Raw genomic sequence first — 18,083 nt, 5'->3', positions numbered from 1 at the left:
TTCAGACATATGTTCTCTCTGACACCCAGTCAGACCAATTGGTGCACCCATGAGGTTGACACTGGTGACAGCCTGCCAGTTAAGAGTAAAATCTACAGGCAGCCTGATCATGTTAGAGACTGCATAAAAACTGAAGTGCAGAAAATGTTGGAGTTGGGAGTCATTGAACCCTCAGATAGCCCTTGGGCTAGTCCAGTAGTTCTAGTGCCAAAACCTCACACCCAGGGTGGTAAGAAAGAGATGAGGTTCTGCGTAGACTACAGGGGTCTCAATGCAGTCACTAAGACTGATGCCCACCCAATACCAAGGGCAGATGAGCTTATAGATAGATTGGCTTCTGCCAACTACTTAAGCACATTTGACCTGACAGCTGGGTATTGACAAATCAGGTTAGCTGAGGATGCCAAGCCCAAGATAGCATTTTCAAGCCCTGGTGGGCATTATCAATTTGTGGTAATGCCCTTTGGTCTGAAAAATGCACCTGCCACCTTCCAAAGGTTGGTGAATCATGTTCTCACTGGGCTGGATGACTTCTGTGCAGCATATCTAGATGATATTGCTGTCTTTAGCTCTACCTGGGAGGATCACCTGGTCCACCTGAGGAAAGTGTTAGAGGCTCTGCAAGCAGCAGGTCTCACTATCAAGGCTACCAAGTGCCAGATAGGGCAGACACAGGTTGTATACCTGGGCCACCTTGTAGGTGGAGGCCAGGTTCAGCCACTGGAGAGCAAAATACAGTCAATCAGGGACTGGGCTCCTCCAACCACCCAGACTCAGGTTCGAGCTTTCTTGGGCCTGACTGGTTACTACAGAAAGTTTGTCAGGAACTATGGATCAATTGTGACTCCATTAAATGAACTGACAAGTAAGAAAATGCCAAAAAAGGTTCAGTGGACAGCAGGCTGTCAAAAAGCATTCGATGACCTAAAGCAGGCCATGTGCACAGCACCTATCCTTAAGAGTCCAGACTACTCCAAACCATTCATTGTCCAAACAGATGCTTCTGAGTTGGGTGTGGGAGCTGTTCTATCTCAACTGAATTTTGATGGTCAAGACCAGCCCATTGCTTTTATAAGCAGAAGGCTGACCCCCAGAGAGAAGAATTGGTCAGCTATTGAGAGGGAGGCCTTTGCTGTGGTTTGGGCCCTGAAGAAGCTGAGGCCATACTTGTTTGGCACTCACTTCAAGATTCAGACCGACCATAAGCCCCTCTTGTGGCTAAATCAGATGAAGGGTGAAAACCCCAAACTGCTTAGGTGGTCCATTTCCCTACAGGGGATGGACTTTACAGTGGAACATAGACCTGGTACTGATCATGGCAATGCCGATGGGCTCTCCAGATATTTCCACTTAGAACAAGAAGACTCACCTGGTCAAGGTTAGCTTATTGTCCCAAAGTTTAGGGGGGGGGGTCATGTAGGAGAGTAGGGTCTGCAATCCTATGATCACCCAGATTTTTTGCTTTTGTTTCACTGGTTTACGACTTTCTCTGGATGTGGGCCTGCCAATCAGACCCACAGCCTGGCTGTTCTCTCTCTAAATTACAATATGTACCCTAGGTGCATTTACCAATTGGTACTGGGCCACCTTATCAGACCCTGTAACTCAGGGCATAGGTGTACCCAGGGCCTACCAGGGGCTGAAGCATGTATTATGCCACCCCTGGCTGGCCTCCTAAATTTGACACAACTGGCTGCATGACAGCTGGGGCAAAGTCGTGTAATCACCCTTTGCTGTAGATATAGTATACCTATATCTAACCCTAAAATGGACACACAGATTCCTATCAGTCACTCCTATGGCAGGCCTTGACAATCCTGAAGGCAGAGTGCTTGGAATCGTGTGGATGGTGCTCTGGCATGAGCTGAGCCTGTCTGCAGCTTGCGGAACCAAGTCCTAATAGCTGTTCCATGATAACGCATACCATATACTCTTAAGTGCATTATAATCCTCGCGGTTAAATGCTATCTTTGGTATTGCTTTATCAAAACATGTCGAGTAAGGTGTCATACGAATTGGAATACTAACCCCTCGCCAATTCTGGCGACGGGGTTAGCATTCCACCCTTCTAGAGGGACACGACATGTATGTAACTGTGAACCCCGGTTAAAGTTAAACGAAGCCTCAGCTCCACAAAATGGATGCTGCCACCACAGACACGAGTCTGACCCCCTGCAGCGGGGAGTCCTTCCAGCGAGGGGAGCCTGGACAAAGGGTTTCCTGTCAGGGGCGGTGCTAGCACCGTCCCAGACATGGTTTTGTGTATCCTGGGTAGGCAGGGCTTTACAAGAAGGTGACTGCTGAGTGGCACCCCGGTGCTCACTACGCATAGGCCAGTCAGAACCAGTTCCAGGGGCACACCAGCCCCTGGCCTGGGGAAAGTCCGGCATGGGAGAGGGGTGTAACCACCCCCCTCCTAGTCCCACCCATAGGCAAGACCTAGTCACCGGGTCAGCCCCTTTTCTTAGTATAAAGATAGGAGCGGGCCCCCTGTTCAAATTAGATCATCTTTGGAATCAAGACACGACTTTCTACGAAAGGACTTCAAGATTTCCTTCTTCAAGATTCTCCCTTGTGGCTAAGGAGTAGTCACCCTGCATCCGCAGGCACCATCCTAAGAACACTGCGGTCTGCTGCAAGTCCTTCTTCACGAATCCGACGACCCAGCTCGACGAGACCCGGCTTCCCTGGCACCTCTGACCTCTACTCACCTCTACAGCAAAGCTGAGAACTGTGAGTGCGACGAGACCTCGAGGGACCGACGATCGCCAAGACTGCACGACTTCTTTACAACAAGCCCACCGTGTGCTCCACTGGTGAGTGCTTTGGGGTCCGAGAAGCCCCAACCCTGAGCAGCTCCAGCACCGAAGATCAGCCCTCCAGCATCTCCACGATCTGCGTGGGGCCCTTCTGCTTTTGCGTGCTCACCGCGCTGTGTGGCTACTAGCCGGCTGGCTTGTGGCCTTCTTCACGACGCCCGACGACATCACTGCTGCTGGTCTGGTTGCTCCAGACTGGCCCTTGCTTCCTTCTTCAAGAGAGGCACCCCGGACCCTCCTGGTCCACTCCAGACGCCATTTTGAGTCCACCGCGTGGGCTTGAATTTGCCAAGGCTTTGTTGCCCAATCCTGGGTCCAGCGACGCCGACAGCTTCATCCATCGTGGGACAGCTCGCTCCTCCATCCTGGTCGCCGACAACGCCTCCTGGTCCGTGAGATCTGCGAACACAGCGTCACCCACTCACCTAGTCGAGGTGGCTACCATCCGGTGCCCTCCTGGTGCCCACTGACTACTGGCTAGTAGTCTCGAACTTGGTCCCCTCTGCTTTCAGGTGTCATCTTCCTTCGATCCAGGCTTGGATCCATCGAACTTTCTTCACTGGTCGCCTGCCAGCAACTTCTTTCTTCCAGGCTCCTGGTCCGTCTACGAGGATTCCCGACGTCTTTTGAGACCTATGCAGCTGCAGCCCCTGGGCTAGGTAACTTCGGCATTTCGGTGCCCCAGCATAGCCTCACTATCCAAGGGTCAGGATCCACTTTCGTTTTCCTCCTACCAGGTCGGGTTCGCCCGAGAACACTAACTTTGTCATTACTAGCTACCATAGACTTTGTCCCGCATCACGCGTGAGAGTGCACACTCTGCACCCGAGTCCCCTAGGCCTCCTAGAAGTAATCTGAAGATTCTATAGTCAAGTCCTAGCGATTCCTAAGCCTATTAGTACTGTACTTACCTGCTAGTAATTTCACATTCCACTTTCAGAGTATATGGTTTTCCGTGCCCCTCGGGCATTTGTATATACTGTGCTAACTTAAGTATTTTCGTAAGAGTTTTGTTTTGTGCTTAGTACCCTGTCCTCATAAAGAGTACAGGGCTGTTGTGATTCTTAATAAATATCTTGTTTATTTTCATAACACTTGTGTGGTGTCCTTTCACTTGGTATTCAAGGGGTATATGTGTGGTATAACAGCTGGCTTAACACGCCCTCTCGAGTCTTTAGCCTTAGACTGCTCGTATCCACGCTACTAGGATAGCTGGTCTATAAGGTTGACTTACAACCAATCATCAATAAGGGTTGCTGGACTGATACATAGTGATCACTAGAATAGTGAGCACTGCATATCAGGCCACCTTCTCACATCGCTCATATACAAAACACTCACAAACAACATGCTGGGGGACCTGGCAAGGCTTAGGGAAGTGGGGACACTGGAAGACATTGACTGGGACCTTATTCTCATGCACCCGAGGGAGGTGGCTATCAAATCCCGGCTCCGCCTGATCCAATATAACGTGCTCCACAGGACGTACTTTGACAGAGTGAGATTGTTCAAAATGGGGAAGACACCAGACGATAGATGCCTGAGATGCCACCATGAGGGAGGGGACTTTTTTCACATACTATGGGCTTGTGTGAAAATACAATCCTACTGGATGCTCATTTTTACCGAACTGCGGGAGGTCCTGTCTGTGTCGCTCGACCAGGAGCCCAAACTGGCCCTCTTGGGAATGACTAATGATGTTGACCTCCCCCGCCCCCTACTGGTGTTCCTGACATTAGCTCTAGTAGTAGCAAAACGGGATATTGCAAAATATTGGGGGGCTGTGATGGTACCCACTATGGAGGAATGGAGAAGGGGCCTAGACCTTTAAAAGGCGGCAGAGCGAGTGACGTATAAATCTAGGGGTTGCCCGAAAAAGTTCAAAAGGGTTTGTTCAAAGTGGAGACAATACCATGGGCTAGATAGTGGGCTTGGGGAGGGGGGCTCGTGAGCAGGCCCGGAATAAGAAGATGAGCGAGTAGAGGATGAGAGGACATGTTAGGAATAGACATTGATACGCCAGTCACGCAATGCATACTTGAATGTCTTTTTTATGCCACTTGTTTCCCAGGTATGGGGAGGAGGGATGGGGACGGCGGGGAATGTATGTGTCTTTAACATGACTGTAATGTTAGATCTTGATTGAGCGGGTGTTCTACCGACTTTCATTCATAATAGTGCTTGTTGGGGGGGGGGGGGCGGTGAGTTCAACAAAACCAAAAAAGCAGATGCCCAGTTGGCTACTGTGATCACTAATTATGTTATGGCGGTGTGGCACCGGGAGAGACTCGAAGACGCGGTCAGACTGACCTATGACCTATGCATTACTGCGGCACCGGGAGCTACGTAAAGTGCATCTCATTATGTAATTGTGTTGCCTGAATGATGCTGCCACTATGTTCCACTCCCGATGCTGGAGAAATGGATCAGTTCTCTGTATGATGCACCCATCATTCTGAAACCTGTTCGCAGCCAGAAAGTTGCCAATATGCTTGTGGTCACTGAGAAATTGCATGTGCTCTTTTCTGAGACTAAGCTACAGTTTAAAATTGAACACCTGGCTCTTACAGCATCTGTCATAACTCCATGTAAGAGCAGATATTCTTTATCGGCCAAAATCTAAGGCATCAGATATATTTAAGTATACATTTATTGGTACCACCACCAACTATGTTGAGTAGTGTTCATTAATATTGGACACCCAATGTTTTACAGTTGTTACTAACTATTTTAAATGTTAATTGTTTTATTGTGAATGATGTCCCTGAACAATTGTATCGTGCCATGTCAAGTTTCGAGGTAAAAAATATAAATCATATGTAATAAAAGAATGCCTTGGTTTCATTTTCAGTGAAAATCAACAGCGTCTTCAGGCTGAATTTGCTGAGAAGATCGCAGAGTCACTGAAGAAGCGAGAGAAGGAAGGCTTCAGGGCGCAAGAGCCACTCCGCGTTGCAAGCTATAGAAGGGGCACCCTGGAATACCTTCAACTGGACACAGAAGACAATTCAAGCACTTATCTGTGAGATTGAAGCTGAGGAGTCTGGTCATCTAGAGTGGCCAAGATACACTTAAACTGGAGGAGAAATCAAATATGTTTGGAGTGAAACTAGCCACAGTTGTTTTACTTTATATTAATGTGAGCTCTAATTGTAGAAGTACATTGTGCTATCATAAATGAGAGAATGGTGTAGTAGAGACTGAAGCTTGTTCAATTTACAAAACTGAAATTATAGACTGTTCAGAAATTAAGCCACTATTATTTTACATTCTGATCGTCATCAATGGATGTTTGAAGCTGATAACTGAAGTCTCACACTCTTCCCACATATGTAATATAGAGCTCAGTTACTTTTGAATACAGTGACCATTCACTGACTTCTCTCCTTCCCCAATCTGCCAACTTCAATAGAAATTTCTCAATGTGAGAGGGGAAGAGGACCTAGGAGGGTGTGTATTCATCCTAAAAGTGCATTAAGAGGCACTTCTGCGGCCTCACTCTAACCTCTCCCCAAATTTTCCACACCCCATGGTAAATAAAACTTTCTGAGTCTGCTACCGATGTCTTCAGGTGATTTCACACCCATTAATGGACATCGACTGCTCTGAGTCTTCTAAGATGATCTGGAAATACATTCTCTGCAGTGGGTTCCAGCTGGCCTTTCCTACCACTGTGTGATATCGGCTACTCACCCAGTGACCGTGTGAAGGGAGCTAATATCATGTGACACACAGTGGCACTTCTCCTGAATCATACTGTGTAGAGAACTCAGTTATAGGAGCCTCAAAATGATGCAACACTTTATTTATAGAGGTGATTCTCTGAAGTCTCACTGTGTCTCGTATGTTAATGCAATACTTAGTCACTGAAGATTTATCAGCTTTAAACTTATTGACAACAGAGGTCAGTCACTGGAGCCTGACCATCTAAAAGAAATATTGTAGAGTCCAATACCTGAAACCTCACCCTCTAATCACTTATAGAATATGGACTTAGTCAAGGGAGCCTTTGCCTCTTCCCACATTCTGATGATAAATCTCAGTCCCTAAGGGCCTGATTTGTGTAATGGTGTCTCCACTATAATTTGTTTGTCATATCAGAATGTGCCCCATACAAACAATTTACTCTGCCTGAGCCTTTCTGTTTTCATGTTGTACGTCCTTCCCACTAAGTTGGATACAAGCTTGTGCCCCACTTTAATTGTTTCTTGCTTTATTTTGTATATATTTAAGCAACTGCATATTAAAAAAACCCTGTCTGGCTGAACAACTGTAAAATATATTACCGATTGGGTCTATACTTATTGTTTACTCACATTTACCCTTGTCTAGGGACTACTGTCTTTAGAAATAACTGACTTAGATCTCGACAGATGGGTTACTCCGTCTCAAAGCTGAAGGATATCTGGTCTGCCGAAATATAAATCTCATAGGATATATTGGGATTTATATTTCGGTGGATGGGATATCTGTCACCGTTGTAACAGAATAATCCATCCGCCGAGATCTAAATCAGGTCCGAAGTCTCAATCACTTACTATAAAGCTTGCTCACCACAACCTCACCCGCTTACACTTGTCAATCACTAAAAGTTCAATCTCATATACAAAAACATTTCTAGAATAATGACTCTATTGCTTCATTATTTTACCACATATTGAATATAAAAAACGGACCACTGGAATTATGCTGCAGAGAAAGAGCAAATTATGCAGGAGGGTTGACTAAATTGTGTAACAAGAAAACGCAAATTATCTGGTGTAATGTGGCACACTTTTTAATACTATTAATTCACTATTTTATAATGTTTATGCATGGTAACACTGTATGTCAAAATGATCACCTTATTAGTATCAATTTAATAGCCATACACAGCAATAACCTATTAAAAGGCCCTTCCATTGCACTGGAACAAGTGTTGCCAGGTTTGTATTAGCTATTGATCCGTTTGAGCTAGAAACTGTTTGTTTTTGTTTAAATCTTTAGATTATGCAACAGATGATGGATTATGAGGCAAATGTGGTAAATCCTTAATTGTGAGAAAAATCTGCATCTGCAGAATTGCATAATTCCATTGACCTTGATTTTAGAGTTCAGTCACTGATACTTCACCATCCTATACTAGCTCAGTTACTGAACTCTTACTCTAATATTTATTATAGATCTCTTCAAATGAAAATTCACTGCCTTATCTCGTACTAAATATAGCACTACATTATTAGAGCAATCAATTCTGCTCCAAAATGGATGTCTGAGCTCAATTACTGAAGTCTCGCCTTCTCACCAGATTTTGATAATGTATTTTAGGCATTGTTGCGCAATTTGCCGAACAAAAACTGATTTTAAATCCCAGATATAGCACCTCAATTCTCTGTTCACATAGTGAATATTGAAGTTGGTCACTTACATTTCTTTAGATACATGTTAGAAAAGCTCACATTTTCAGTACATTTTGATTAGACAGCTCAGTCACTGAAGCCACACTGCCCCCCACATATTGGTACAACGGGTGAGTTACTGATATCGCACAGTTGTACTGCATATTGATTTTATAGCTTTGTTATAACCACATTGTGCTCTGATTTCTCATTTGTCAAGTTTAATTCTGTGACAGAGAGTATCTATTTTTGTCAAATAAGCCTTTATTGGGAGGTGCGGGTTAATTAGACTGGACCAGAGATAATAATTCTCAACCCCTTTCCTCCCACCTCCCAGTTACTGGGTAGCACAGATTTTGCGGCCATGGAATAAGGACTATGCATGTAGACCCAGAAATACAAAAATCTTTGCTACATGTGGTTCCCGATACCAGAGACTTCTGAGGGGATATTTTCCGCCTGCTTTCAACAGGTGGAAAATGTTTTGATTTTGGTAATACTTAAATTAAGGGGTTCAGTATCCTTCAGTGGTTATTTCCCTTCCAGACTCGTAACAAAGACCTAGAAGTTCATTTGCTCCTAAAAGTGCATATTAGGCACATAACTATATCCTAAATATCTTACTAAACCAAATCTGCCTTTTAGTGGTGCCCAACATACAAACCTATTTCTAATAAAGTCACACAGAAGGAACACACTGCTTCTATAGATGACTACTTCAAGGCACCAGAGAGGGACCACATGAACTCCGCATTAAGAGTTACCATCTCACATCTTCTTCAAGTGTCTTTACAAATTATTAATAAGCCTTCTGTATCTTACCGTTAAAATCACGCACCTTACGTCCAAATATCTAGTTAAATCTATCTATTGTCTGTGAGACATCCACTACCACAAGTAACAGGGTCTTTTTTCCATTTTTATTAATGTCTTCTTCAAAGGGAGCAAGGATGGACCTGACCACATGTTAAAACAACAGTCTATAATTTTGTACCAGAATGATAAAAATGTCTGTAACTCTTCTGTAACGTTTGTGTCAATTTCAGTCCATATGACTTTATACATAAAATTAGATTGTTTAAAATTTGTTATAAGTGAGCATCCTTTGACAATTTTACGCCCTCCTAATTTCATGGTGTTTTGTTTCTCTTGACGAAACAAAATACCTTCAATTCTTAAGGATTATTGGATTAGTCCACTCAAGAGGAAAAACAGTTGTATGTCAGGATATCGTTACCAAAAATACAATCTGACAGAATTATTGTCTTCCAACTATTGTTTACAAAAATATCACACCATTGGGTGCAGAATTTATATAACTAACTCCATGGAAAAATATTTTTGTAAATTGTATTTAGGTGACAATATTTCTGTCAGATGATATTTTGGTATATGATATTCTGGTACACATTTTGAGACAGTTACTGCCCAGTTTGAAGTTCTGTCATATAGAAACATTTTAGGGGCGGAGCGCAATATCTTCTTAGGATATTGAAACAGAAAATAATTGGCCAAGTAATTTGGAGACTGACCCCAAATTGATTTGCATGCCAAATAGCGCACGCCAATCTTCATTAAACCTTTCATATCTAGCTAGCAAAGGTGAGCAAAATATTTAAAAATATGGTCCTATATTTTAAGACCTTGTATTAAACGATTGGCCCTATTCTGAACTGCCAGTAATGAGGCAACTGCCTGAATCCTCAGAACATGATTAGCAGAACTCAAGAAACTGGCAATCTCAGATGTGTTGCAAACACGATAATATGGAGCCGTCACCATGACAGCAAGATGCGGTTCAAATGTAAGACCGAATAAAAAATAGGCCCCAGATTTAAGATGGGTCTTTCTGAGTCTGGGCGTGGACTAATTCCATCTAGCCATGTAAAGCCTGTTATTTTGTTGACCCTAATTGAAGAATCTGTGCCTTGTCTGCATTAAAACACAGATAATAACTGATGCCCACAATGTTCCTTATGTGGGTTTATGGGAGCATTCTGACAAATTAGGAGCATGATTGTTGTGAAAATTGTAGGCATACAATTGATTATAGAGAAAATGGGTAGTGATAATCCACATCAATTGAATCATAAAAGGGTGAGAGAGCAGACCTGTGGAAAATCAGAAGGGCTGCCCTGCGGTGTGAAGAATGTGAAGGACTAAATGTTTGAGTTACAGACAAGCTTCCAGAGGGCGCTCTCTCTGCATCTGCCTAGCTGACAAGTTTCAACTGGACCTGCCCTAACCCTGCTGCTAGACTCTGTTGGAGTGAGTCCTAACCCCCAAGTGTTTTCCCCAGGTCCTAGACCCTTGGCTGGTGTTAGTGTTTACTCCTTCTGACCAAACTGCAAAAGCTGAAACTTAGAAACCTTTTGCCTACTTTTTCTCCAGAAAACCGTCAGGTAAGTGGGTGCACCTTCAAGCGGAAGTCATAGACATCAGATCACTGGTTAGACTCAACTTGCTGTTTTCCCCGTTGAAGATGTGACTTCCAGACAAGTTTCTAAGTCCGAACGCATAGAGGGCTTTATCGGGACTGACGTCAAGCAGTAACTTGTTGACGTTGAGGCCGACCTGGATATAGGCTGGGACTTCACCTGATCAGATCTTTCCTGCTGCTGTCAACAACCGCACCCGGACCCCGCTCTTCAGCAACCTGCCACTGTCGGGCTCTTTTGCAGATTAAGCTTACAAATCGCCTGCCAATGACTCGCTGATGACCACTTTTTCTCCGTCAAAGATTTTGATTCAGGAGGTAAACTTTTCACTGGAACGAACCTGGTCCCTGTATCCGACCCGTGCTCCATAGCAGTCAGCCTTAACATTAGCCTGTGACGCACAACCAGATAACCACGTTTGCCACTTTGTGCTTTCGGGCACTATTTTTAATTCAAACTTTAATCATTCAACCTTTTTTTATCATTCATATCTCTGGTACTACTTAATGGATTTTTATTGTTTTTGTGTCATTTTATTTATTTAAATGTACTCTCTTTTTCTGAATTGGGTTGAGATTTTTCTTATGCTGTTTATTAACACAAAATGACACAAAACAGCTAGGTATACAGTATGATAAGTACAGACAGAACCATTATATAGTTCCTGAAGACAAGCATCAGTGATGTAACACAAATTGATGCCGTCACCTAAATTGGTGAGGGACCACTGAGACTCCTGTATCTTGCAGATATTCATAATCTTTAATCTGACTGGTGCCATACCTGCCTTCCCCTCCACATCACCCGCAGGGGCTGCAGGAGCCTGTCTCATCCCTCTGACAAGCATACTTATAAAGTTACTCCCACAGGTGCTGAGGAGCAAATGTATGAGCTGCTGCACCTGTGGATATGAGGTGAACCGCCGCCCCTCCCCTGGAGTGGAATCATCTCCATTCCTAGCTTTCAACTACCTGCTCAGACACTGTGCACATACTCACTGTAGCTCTCTTCATTACTATTTTTGCATTGCAAGTACAGACAAGGTCAAGTTTACAAATAAAAAAACATTGCATGCGTTTACCACTTTCACTGCCTTACCAATGGACATTCAAGCAAGCAAAGATTATGGACCCCCAACCATAATTTGGATAGCAAAATTAACCCACAATTGACGTGCTGAGGGCCCCAATTGCCACTGCAACTGATGCCCAGTTGATCGATATGCCCCTGACCATATGCCATAATTGTCAGCTAAGAGCAGCTCTGGTGGGTTCGCACATAATGTACAAGCTCACAGTGAAACAAGACCATTGGCACTGAACATTTTGAACAGGTGCCGCTCCGAAGCTGGGGTTCCACAGTATCTAATTCACGCGCATTCAAAACCTTTTCAAACATGGTGGCACCCGTGGGCCTGTCTAGAGCATCCTTACATAGGCTGTGGCTGGGCTGCCCTGAATAAACAGTGACCTAAGGCCAGATGTATCAAAGGGTTTTGCCCATTCTGTGTCTATGGGGAAATGTGTTGATACATATGGCCCCTAGTTACATGGAACACAAAAGAAACAACACTAACAGCAGATCTCCAAGTGACAGTAACGGGACTTTCAGGAGGCTCACTCCGAAAATTACCTAAGTGAGAATAGTGTCAGAACTTGCATATTCACTCATTCATCCACCAATACATTCCTCTCATTGTGGGAAGCATGAACTCCACAGATCTGCCTGTAACTTACACGCCATTTATGCCTTTACTTTACATGTTCTGTGAGTGATAAAAGCTTCTATTAATGTACTCTGTTGGAGTCCTTCTTTGGGAATTGGATCATTGCATGTGTTGCCTTCAGTTGGCGAGGGAAGCTTGCGCTCCTCTTGTCATGCAGTCCCTGGTCTTTGAGAAAGTAATGCTTGCATTGCTGCAGTCCAATTTGCACCACTCCTGTGATGAGAACAACTTGTGCGGATGGTACCCTAGCTATAGCTGTCCTCTGAAGGAAGGAAGCATGCACTGTATCTACCCAATTTGTACCTAAGCAGTGAAACGAAAAATGTGTGCTAATGGTATCCTAGCTAAACCCTTCCTCTGAAGGAGGATACTTGCCTAGTTTCTGCTCAAGGTGTAAGCTGTACTTTGAAGAGGGGTGTTTCTACTGCTGTTGCCCAGTCTTATAAAAAAACAAATTATATTTTGAATATACTTGCATATCATGCTTAGTTCAGTCAGAAGCATTTGTGGGTCCAAGGGAAAAAAATAGTTGCAGGGTCCTGACCCAGAGACTCTCGTTTAAGTCACAGCTTCTCAGCTTGACCAAACTGTGCGACCCTGGACAATTACTTTTCTATCCTCTGCCTCCTTTTCCTTGATCATCATATTTACAAGCACCTTGAAATAATTCAGTTCAGGATGCACACTGTACAGTAATCTCTTTTGTGTGTAGTTTTATCGGCCATAATGTTGCTCCATCTATGAAAATATTGGCTTACATAGGAAAAACAAATAAAGTGACGTGAGTCAGTAATAAAATTATCACAGCAGAAGAGTGTGGTTCACTAACTCGAATAACGGCTACTCAGTGGTGCTTGTCCTGCATGTGTGACAGAATTGTGTAATGTTCCTTCTGCAACTGCCACCTATCCTTTACTTATTCTTTGTTTTCCATAAGGTTGCACTGCTGTCCATGTTGTACCTTTATTGTGTTATTAAGCTTGGTATAAAACTTTCCACTGCACAAAAGAAAAATCTATCCACATTGCCAATGATTCTTTTAATGCAAGATGTGCATGTGTGAAAGAGTGAACTCAACATAAGTTAACAACGTTTACTTTTGATTTTAAGGCTTGAAACAAGCAGTTTTGAAATGGAGTGTTATGTGCCCTGGTTTGGCCCATGTAGCGTAGCGGATCATTTCTTACATTGCTCTATTTTTCACTATAACATTTCCACCATGACCTTTTGCACATATTTGTGTGCACGACAATGTTGGATTTGTTTCTCTTAAAGTACTTTGTTTAAATATCTAGTTTCGCACAACATTTTCATGATGCCTCGAACATCCCGTACAAGGCCCTTCTATGTACTATGTACAAAAGTCATACTATTTTTACCCACGAGGCGACAGGGCTATCTACATATCCATAACATCACTGATCAGTACACACATCGCAAGGCTGTTTCTATTATAAATAAAGAGCATCCCAACAGATTAGTAGAGGAGGCACTGTAGCTGATACAGAGGGTCTCTGCATGCAGAGACTTCCCCACTCAGCGGTCTGACATCTCCATGAGTAGGTGTACGTTTGTGCCCAAGGCGAGCTCCTACATTCTCTCCTGCCAGGTAATGGGGTTGGGTCGTCCCTTGGGGAGATTCTAAGCTCAACACCCACACACACTCTAGATACACTTAAAGTAGGGTTTTGCATAGTAGGATTATGCCTGATTACTGCCTTGTTTATGTTCCTACATATATATATATATATATACACTGTTTAACACCATGGTAGAACTGTATCTACTTCTTATGCTTTTGGAGCTTGTAATCACGTTCATCTGCTTCTGTCTACTGATCATAACAGCACTTGCATTTTATACAAGAATGACGTTGGTTCAATAAATATATTGAAAACGTCCCACTGTGTATTCTCTGAGCACAAGTAAGCACAAGTGACTGAGCGAAAGGTTCTGATCTGCTTCCAATGTTGTCATTTCGTCAGTTGCCAGAAACCATTTGCTCCCTGGTGAGGTTAGGGGAGATTATGGTGGCACTAGGAGCTTTCTCGTCTAAAGGCCCATATATCCTGCGGGGGTGCCTGGTATCAGTCTAGGCATCTCACCCAAAGTTAATGTTGTTCAACAAATGTGCAGTTCTTACAGATTAGCGGGAACTACATGGCACCACTAACGTTGGTTGGGTTCTTATTTAACGGTCTAGGTGAGTAGATCAGCTGTGCTTTTCTCAGAAACCCCCTACTCACCTCCAAACCAGGGACGTCCATGCTGGTAAGGAAAATTCGCCTCAGCTAAGTAGGTAGGATACACATTTCTTATAATCTGCAAACCTTATTTCGATAAAGTAATTTACTAAAATCCTTCTCTCTTCAAACAATGTCCATAAACGGAAAAGCTGGTAGAGAAGAAGTAGCTTCTCTAAATGAAATGAAATAGTGTATTTATATAGTGCACAGCTACTCAAACTAGAGTGTCCTGGTGCATGGCAGCAGAAAGAAACGTGAGAAAAGTTACCAATTTGTTTTTGAAAAGCTAGGTTTTAAGATTCTTTCGGAAGGATAGCAGGTCTGTGGTTAGTTTCAGAGGTTCAGGGAGGCTGCTCCACGCCTAGAAAGCCAAAGGATCTGCCTCCTGTGTGGGCACGGCATATATTGGGCAAGATGGCCAGGTTAGCGTTTGTAGATCTTACGGATCTAGATGGAATGTAGTGATTAACATGTTTATTCAGGTAGCCGGCACCTAAGCCGTAGAAAGCTTTTAAAAGATGATCATCGGTTTGAAATCAATCCATTTCTTCATGCGTAGCCAATGTAGCTACTTTAAAATGGGGGTCATACTTGATCTGGGTTTGGTCCTCGTGATGGCTCTGGCCGCCGCATTTTGCACCACTTGTAGGCGCTGGATAGCTTGATAAGACATTTGGAAAGACCGAGGTACAAACTGTTTACATAATCGAGTTTTGATGACACCATAGCCTGCACCACAATCTTTCTGCTGTCAAGCGATAGCAGCAGCAGGAATTTTTTAAACATGCAGAGAATCCCAAAGAAAGCGCCAGTTAGATTTTGGGTCTGAGAGTGCACTGTCTATTACAATTCCTACATTTTTGACTTCTCCTTTTCCGTGGGCGGGGGCGACAGATCTTTTGGCCAATATGAGCTCCAGTTGTACGTTTCTGGTTGTCCAAAGAAAATTACTTCAGCTTTGTCTGGGTTACACTTCAGCTGATTTATCTTAACCCCTTGGTGCTCATGACGGAATGGTTCCGTCATGAGCACCAGTGCTCCTGTCCTCATGAAGGAACCATTCCGTCATGAGGACAGGGGCACTAAATACCTCTGCTTAAAACAGCAGATGGATTTCTATTTTTGGGGGGGCCTCTGGAGGTGGGAAGAGCTTCCCCAACCTTCAGAGGCCCTTTGCTGATTTTCACTGTAATGACAATCGCGTGCATGGCGCGCTGTCATCATTACATTGAAAACAAAACTGAAATTTTGTTTCAGTTTCAATGGTTCAGTGCTTGTGGGGCTATCTCAGCCCGAGCACCAAAACACTTGGGAGAGGCATCGTTGGAAAGTAGAGAATCTCCCCTTTCCAATGGTACCCTTCCCTGGTGGATTCCTGCTTGGAGATCACCCCAGGAGGGCGATCCCCTAGCAGGGATCTACCCACTATCCACCAGGGAAGGGGGAGCGGCCGCTTGGGCAAGGGCCTTTGCTCCATTTTGCCAGACAGCCTTTCTGCCCCCCCAGGGGGGCATATCGTGGCAGTAGCCCCCAATCTGCCCCCGGCAGAAAGCACCCTGGATGCCAGGGATTCTTTTCATAGGCCTGGGGTGGGGGCTGCCCAGAATGGGCATGCCAAAGCCCCCACCCCAAAACAGATGCTACAGTCTTTCTTCACCCCCTTGGAGGCACATGAGGCAATAGCCCCTTATCTGCCCCACCGGGAGCAGAAAGCCCAAAAGGCACCAGGGATTTTTATTTTTCCAAAGTACGGGGTGGTGTTGCCCAGAATGGGCATGCCAATGCCCCTCCAAAAAAATTCCACAGTCTTTCTGCCCCCCAGGAGGCTGATGGGGGCAGTAGCCGCTTATCATCCCCGGGGGCAGAAAGCCCACAAGGCACCAGGGATTTTTTTACATACATTTGTGTGGGGGCTGCCCAGAATTGGCATGCCACTGCCCCTACCCAAAGAAAGAAATGCTACAGTCTATCTGCCCCCCGGGAGGCAGATGGGGCAATAGCCCTTATCTACCTCCCCAGGGGCCAGAAAGCCCCCTAGGCACCAGGGATTTCCCCCCCAAAGTTTGGGGTATGGGCTGCTCAGAATTGCATGCCAATGCCCCCACTCCCCAAAAAATGCCACAGTCTTTCTGCCCCCTGGAGGCAGATGGGGGCAGTAGCCCCTTATCTGCCCACTCATGGGGGCAGAAAGCCCACTAGGCACAAGGGGTAAAGAAAAATCAAAACTCAGTGATGGGAGCTACCCAGAATGGGTATGCCAATGCCCCCCCACAGCCCCAAAAAGATGCCACAGTCTTTATGCCCCCACAGGAGGCAGTAGCCCCTGGCAGAGAGCCCAGAAGGCGTCAGTGATTATGCAGACTTTTTTAAACATAGGAGTAGGGGCTGCCAAGAATGGACATCCCGATGTACCCACCCATCCAAAACAAATAGCCACAGTCTATCTACCCCCTTTGGGGGCATATCAAGGCAATAGCCCCCAATGTCCTACCTCCCTAGGGCAGCAGAAAGCCCACAAGGCACAGACATTTTTTCAGGCTGTGCCCACCTGTGGATTTTGGGTCCTAGCGCAGCTGGCACCCAAGGAAACCTAGCAAACCTATACATTTCTGAAAACTAGACACCCAGAGTAATCCAGGATGGGGTGACCGGTGTGGCTCTCACCTGTTTCTCTTACCCAGTATGCCTTACAAACCTCAAACTTTGTAAAAAAAACAACACATTTTTCTCACATTTCGGTGATGTAAAGTTCTGGAATCTGTGTGGATCCACAAAATTCCTCCCCCCTGCACTCCCCAAAGTCTCCTGAGAAAAATGGTACCTCACTTGTGTGGATAGGCCTAGTGCCCTTGACAGGAAATGGCACAAAACGCAACGTGAACACACCACATTTTCACAGTGAAAACTGACCCTTTTGTGCAAAGTGCCTAGCTGGAAATGTTGAACCCTAGCTCTACCGGCACCTAGGAAAACCTAGCAAACCTTTACATTTTTGAAAACTAGACACCCAGGGGAATCCAGGATGGGGTGACTTGTGTGGCTCTCATCAGGATCTCTTACCCAGAATCCCTTGCAAACCTCAAACTTTGCCAAGAAAAACACATTTTCCTCACATTTCTATGATGGAAAGTTCAGGAATCTGAGTGGATCCACAAAATTCCACCCACTCCGCTTTTCCCAAAGTCTTCCGAAAAAAATGATACCTCCCTCATGTGGGTGGGTCAAGTACCCGCGACCGGCAAGGGCCAAAAACTTATTGTGGAGACATCAAAAGTACCTATCACAAAACCACCTGCTATTGCAGCGGAGGCCCCTGGGTTTTTGGCACCGGGCCCAACGACCATCTAGGGAATCCTACCAAACCCACACATTTATGAAAACTAGACACCCTGGGGAGTCCATGGAGGTATGGCTTGTGTGTATCCCCCAGCGTTTCCCTACCCAGAATCCCCTGCAAACCTCAAATGTTGCTGAAA

The 18,083-nt window shown here is 44.8% G+C and overlaps 1 protein-coding gene across 1 annotated transcript in view; it reads left to right on the top strand.

The window, feature by feature from the left end:
* LOC147747979 (guanylyl cyclase C-like) overlaps nucleotides 1-7,097 on the top strand; it is a 501,196-nt gene extending 494,099 nt beyond the window's left edge. The window contains exon 27 of the mRNA XM_086957493.1: nucleotides 5,671-7,097. Within this exon, the coding sequence (XP_086813619.1) occupies nucleotides 5,671-5,845 (175 nt within the window). The 3' untranslated portion in view covers nucleotides 5,846-7,097. The remainder of the gene's footprint in view (nucleotides 1-5,670) is intronic.
* Nucleotides 7,098-18,083: the final 10,986 nt, after the last annotated feature.

The sequence above is a fragment of the Lissotriton vulgaris genome, chromosome 1_1 (genome assembly GCF_964263255.1).
Source record: "Lissotriton vulgaris chromosome 1_1, aLisVul1.2, whole genome shotgun sequence".
Lineage (NCBI taxonomy): Eukaryota > Metazoa > Chordata > Amphibia > Caudata > Salamandridae > Lissotriton > Lissotriton vulgaris.
Note: the sequence above shows the minus strand (reverse complement) of the source record. Positions and strands in the feature narration are given on the sequence as shown.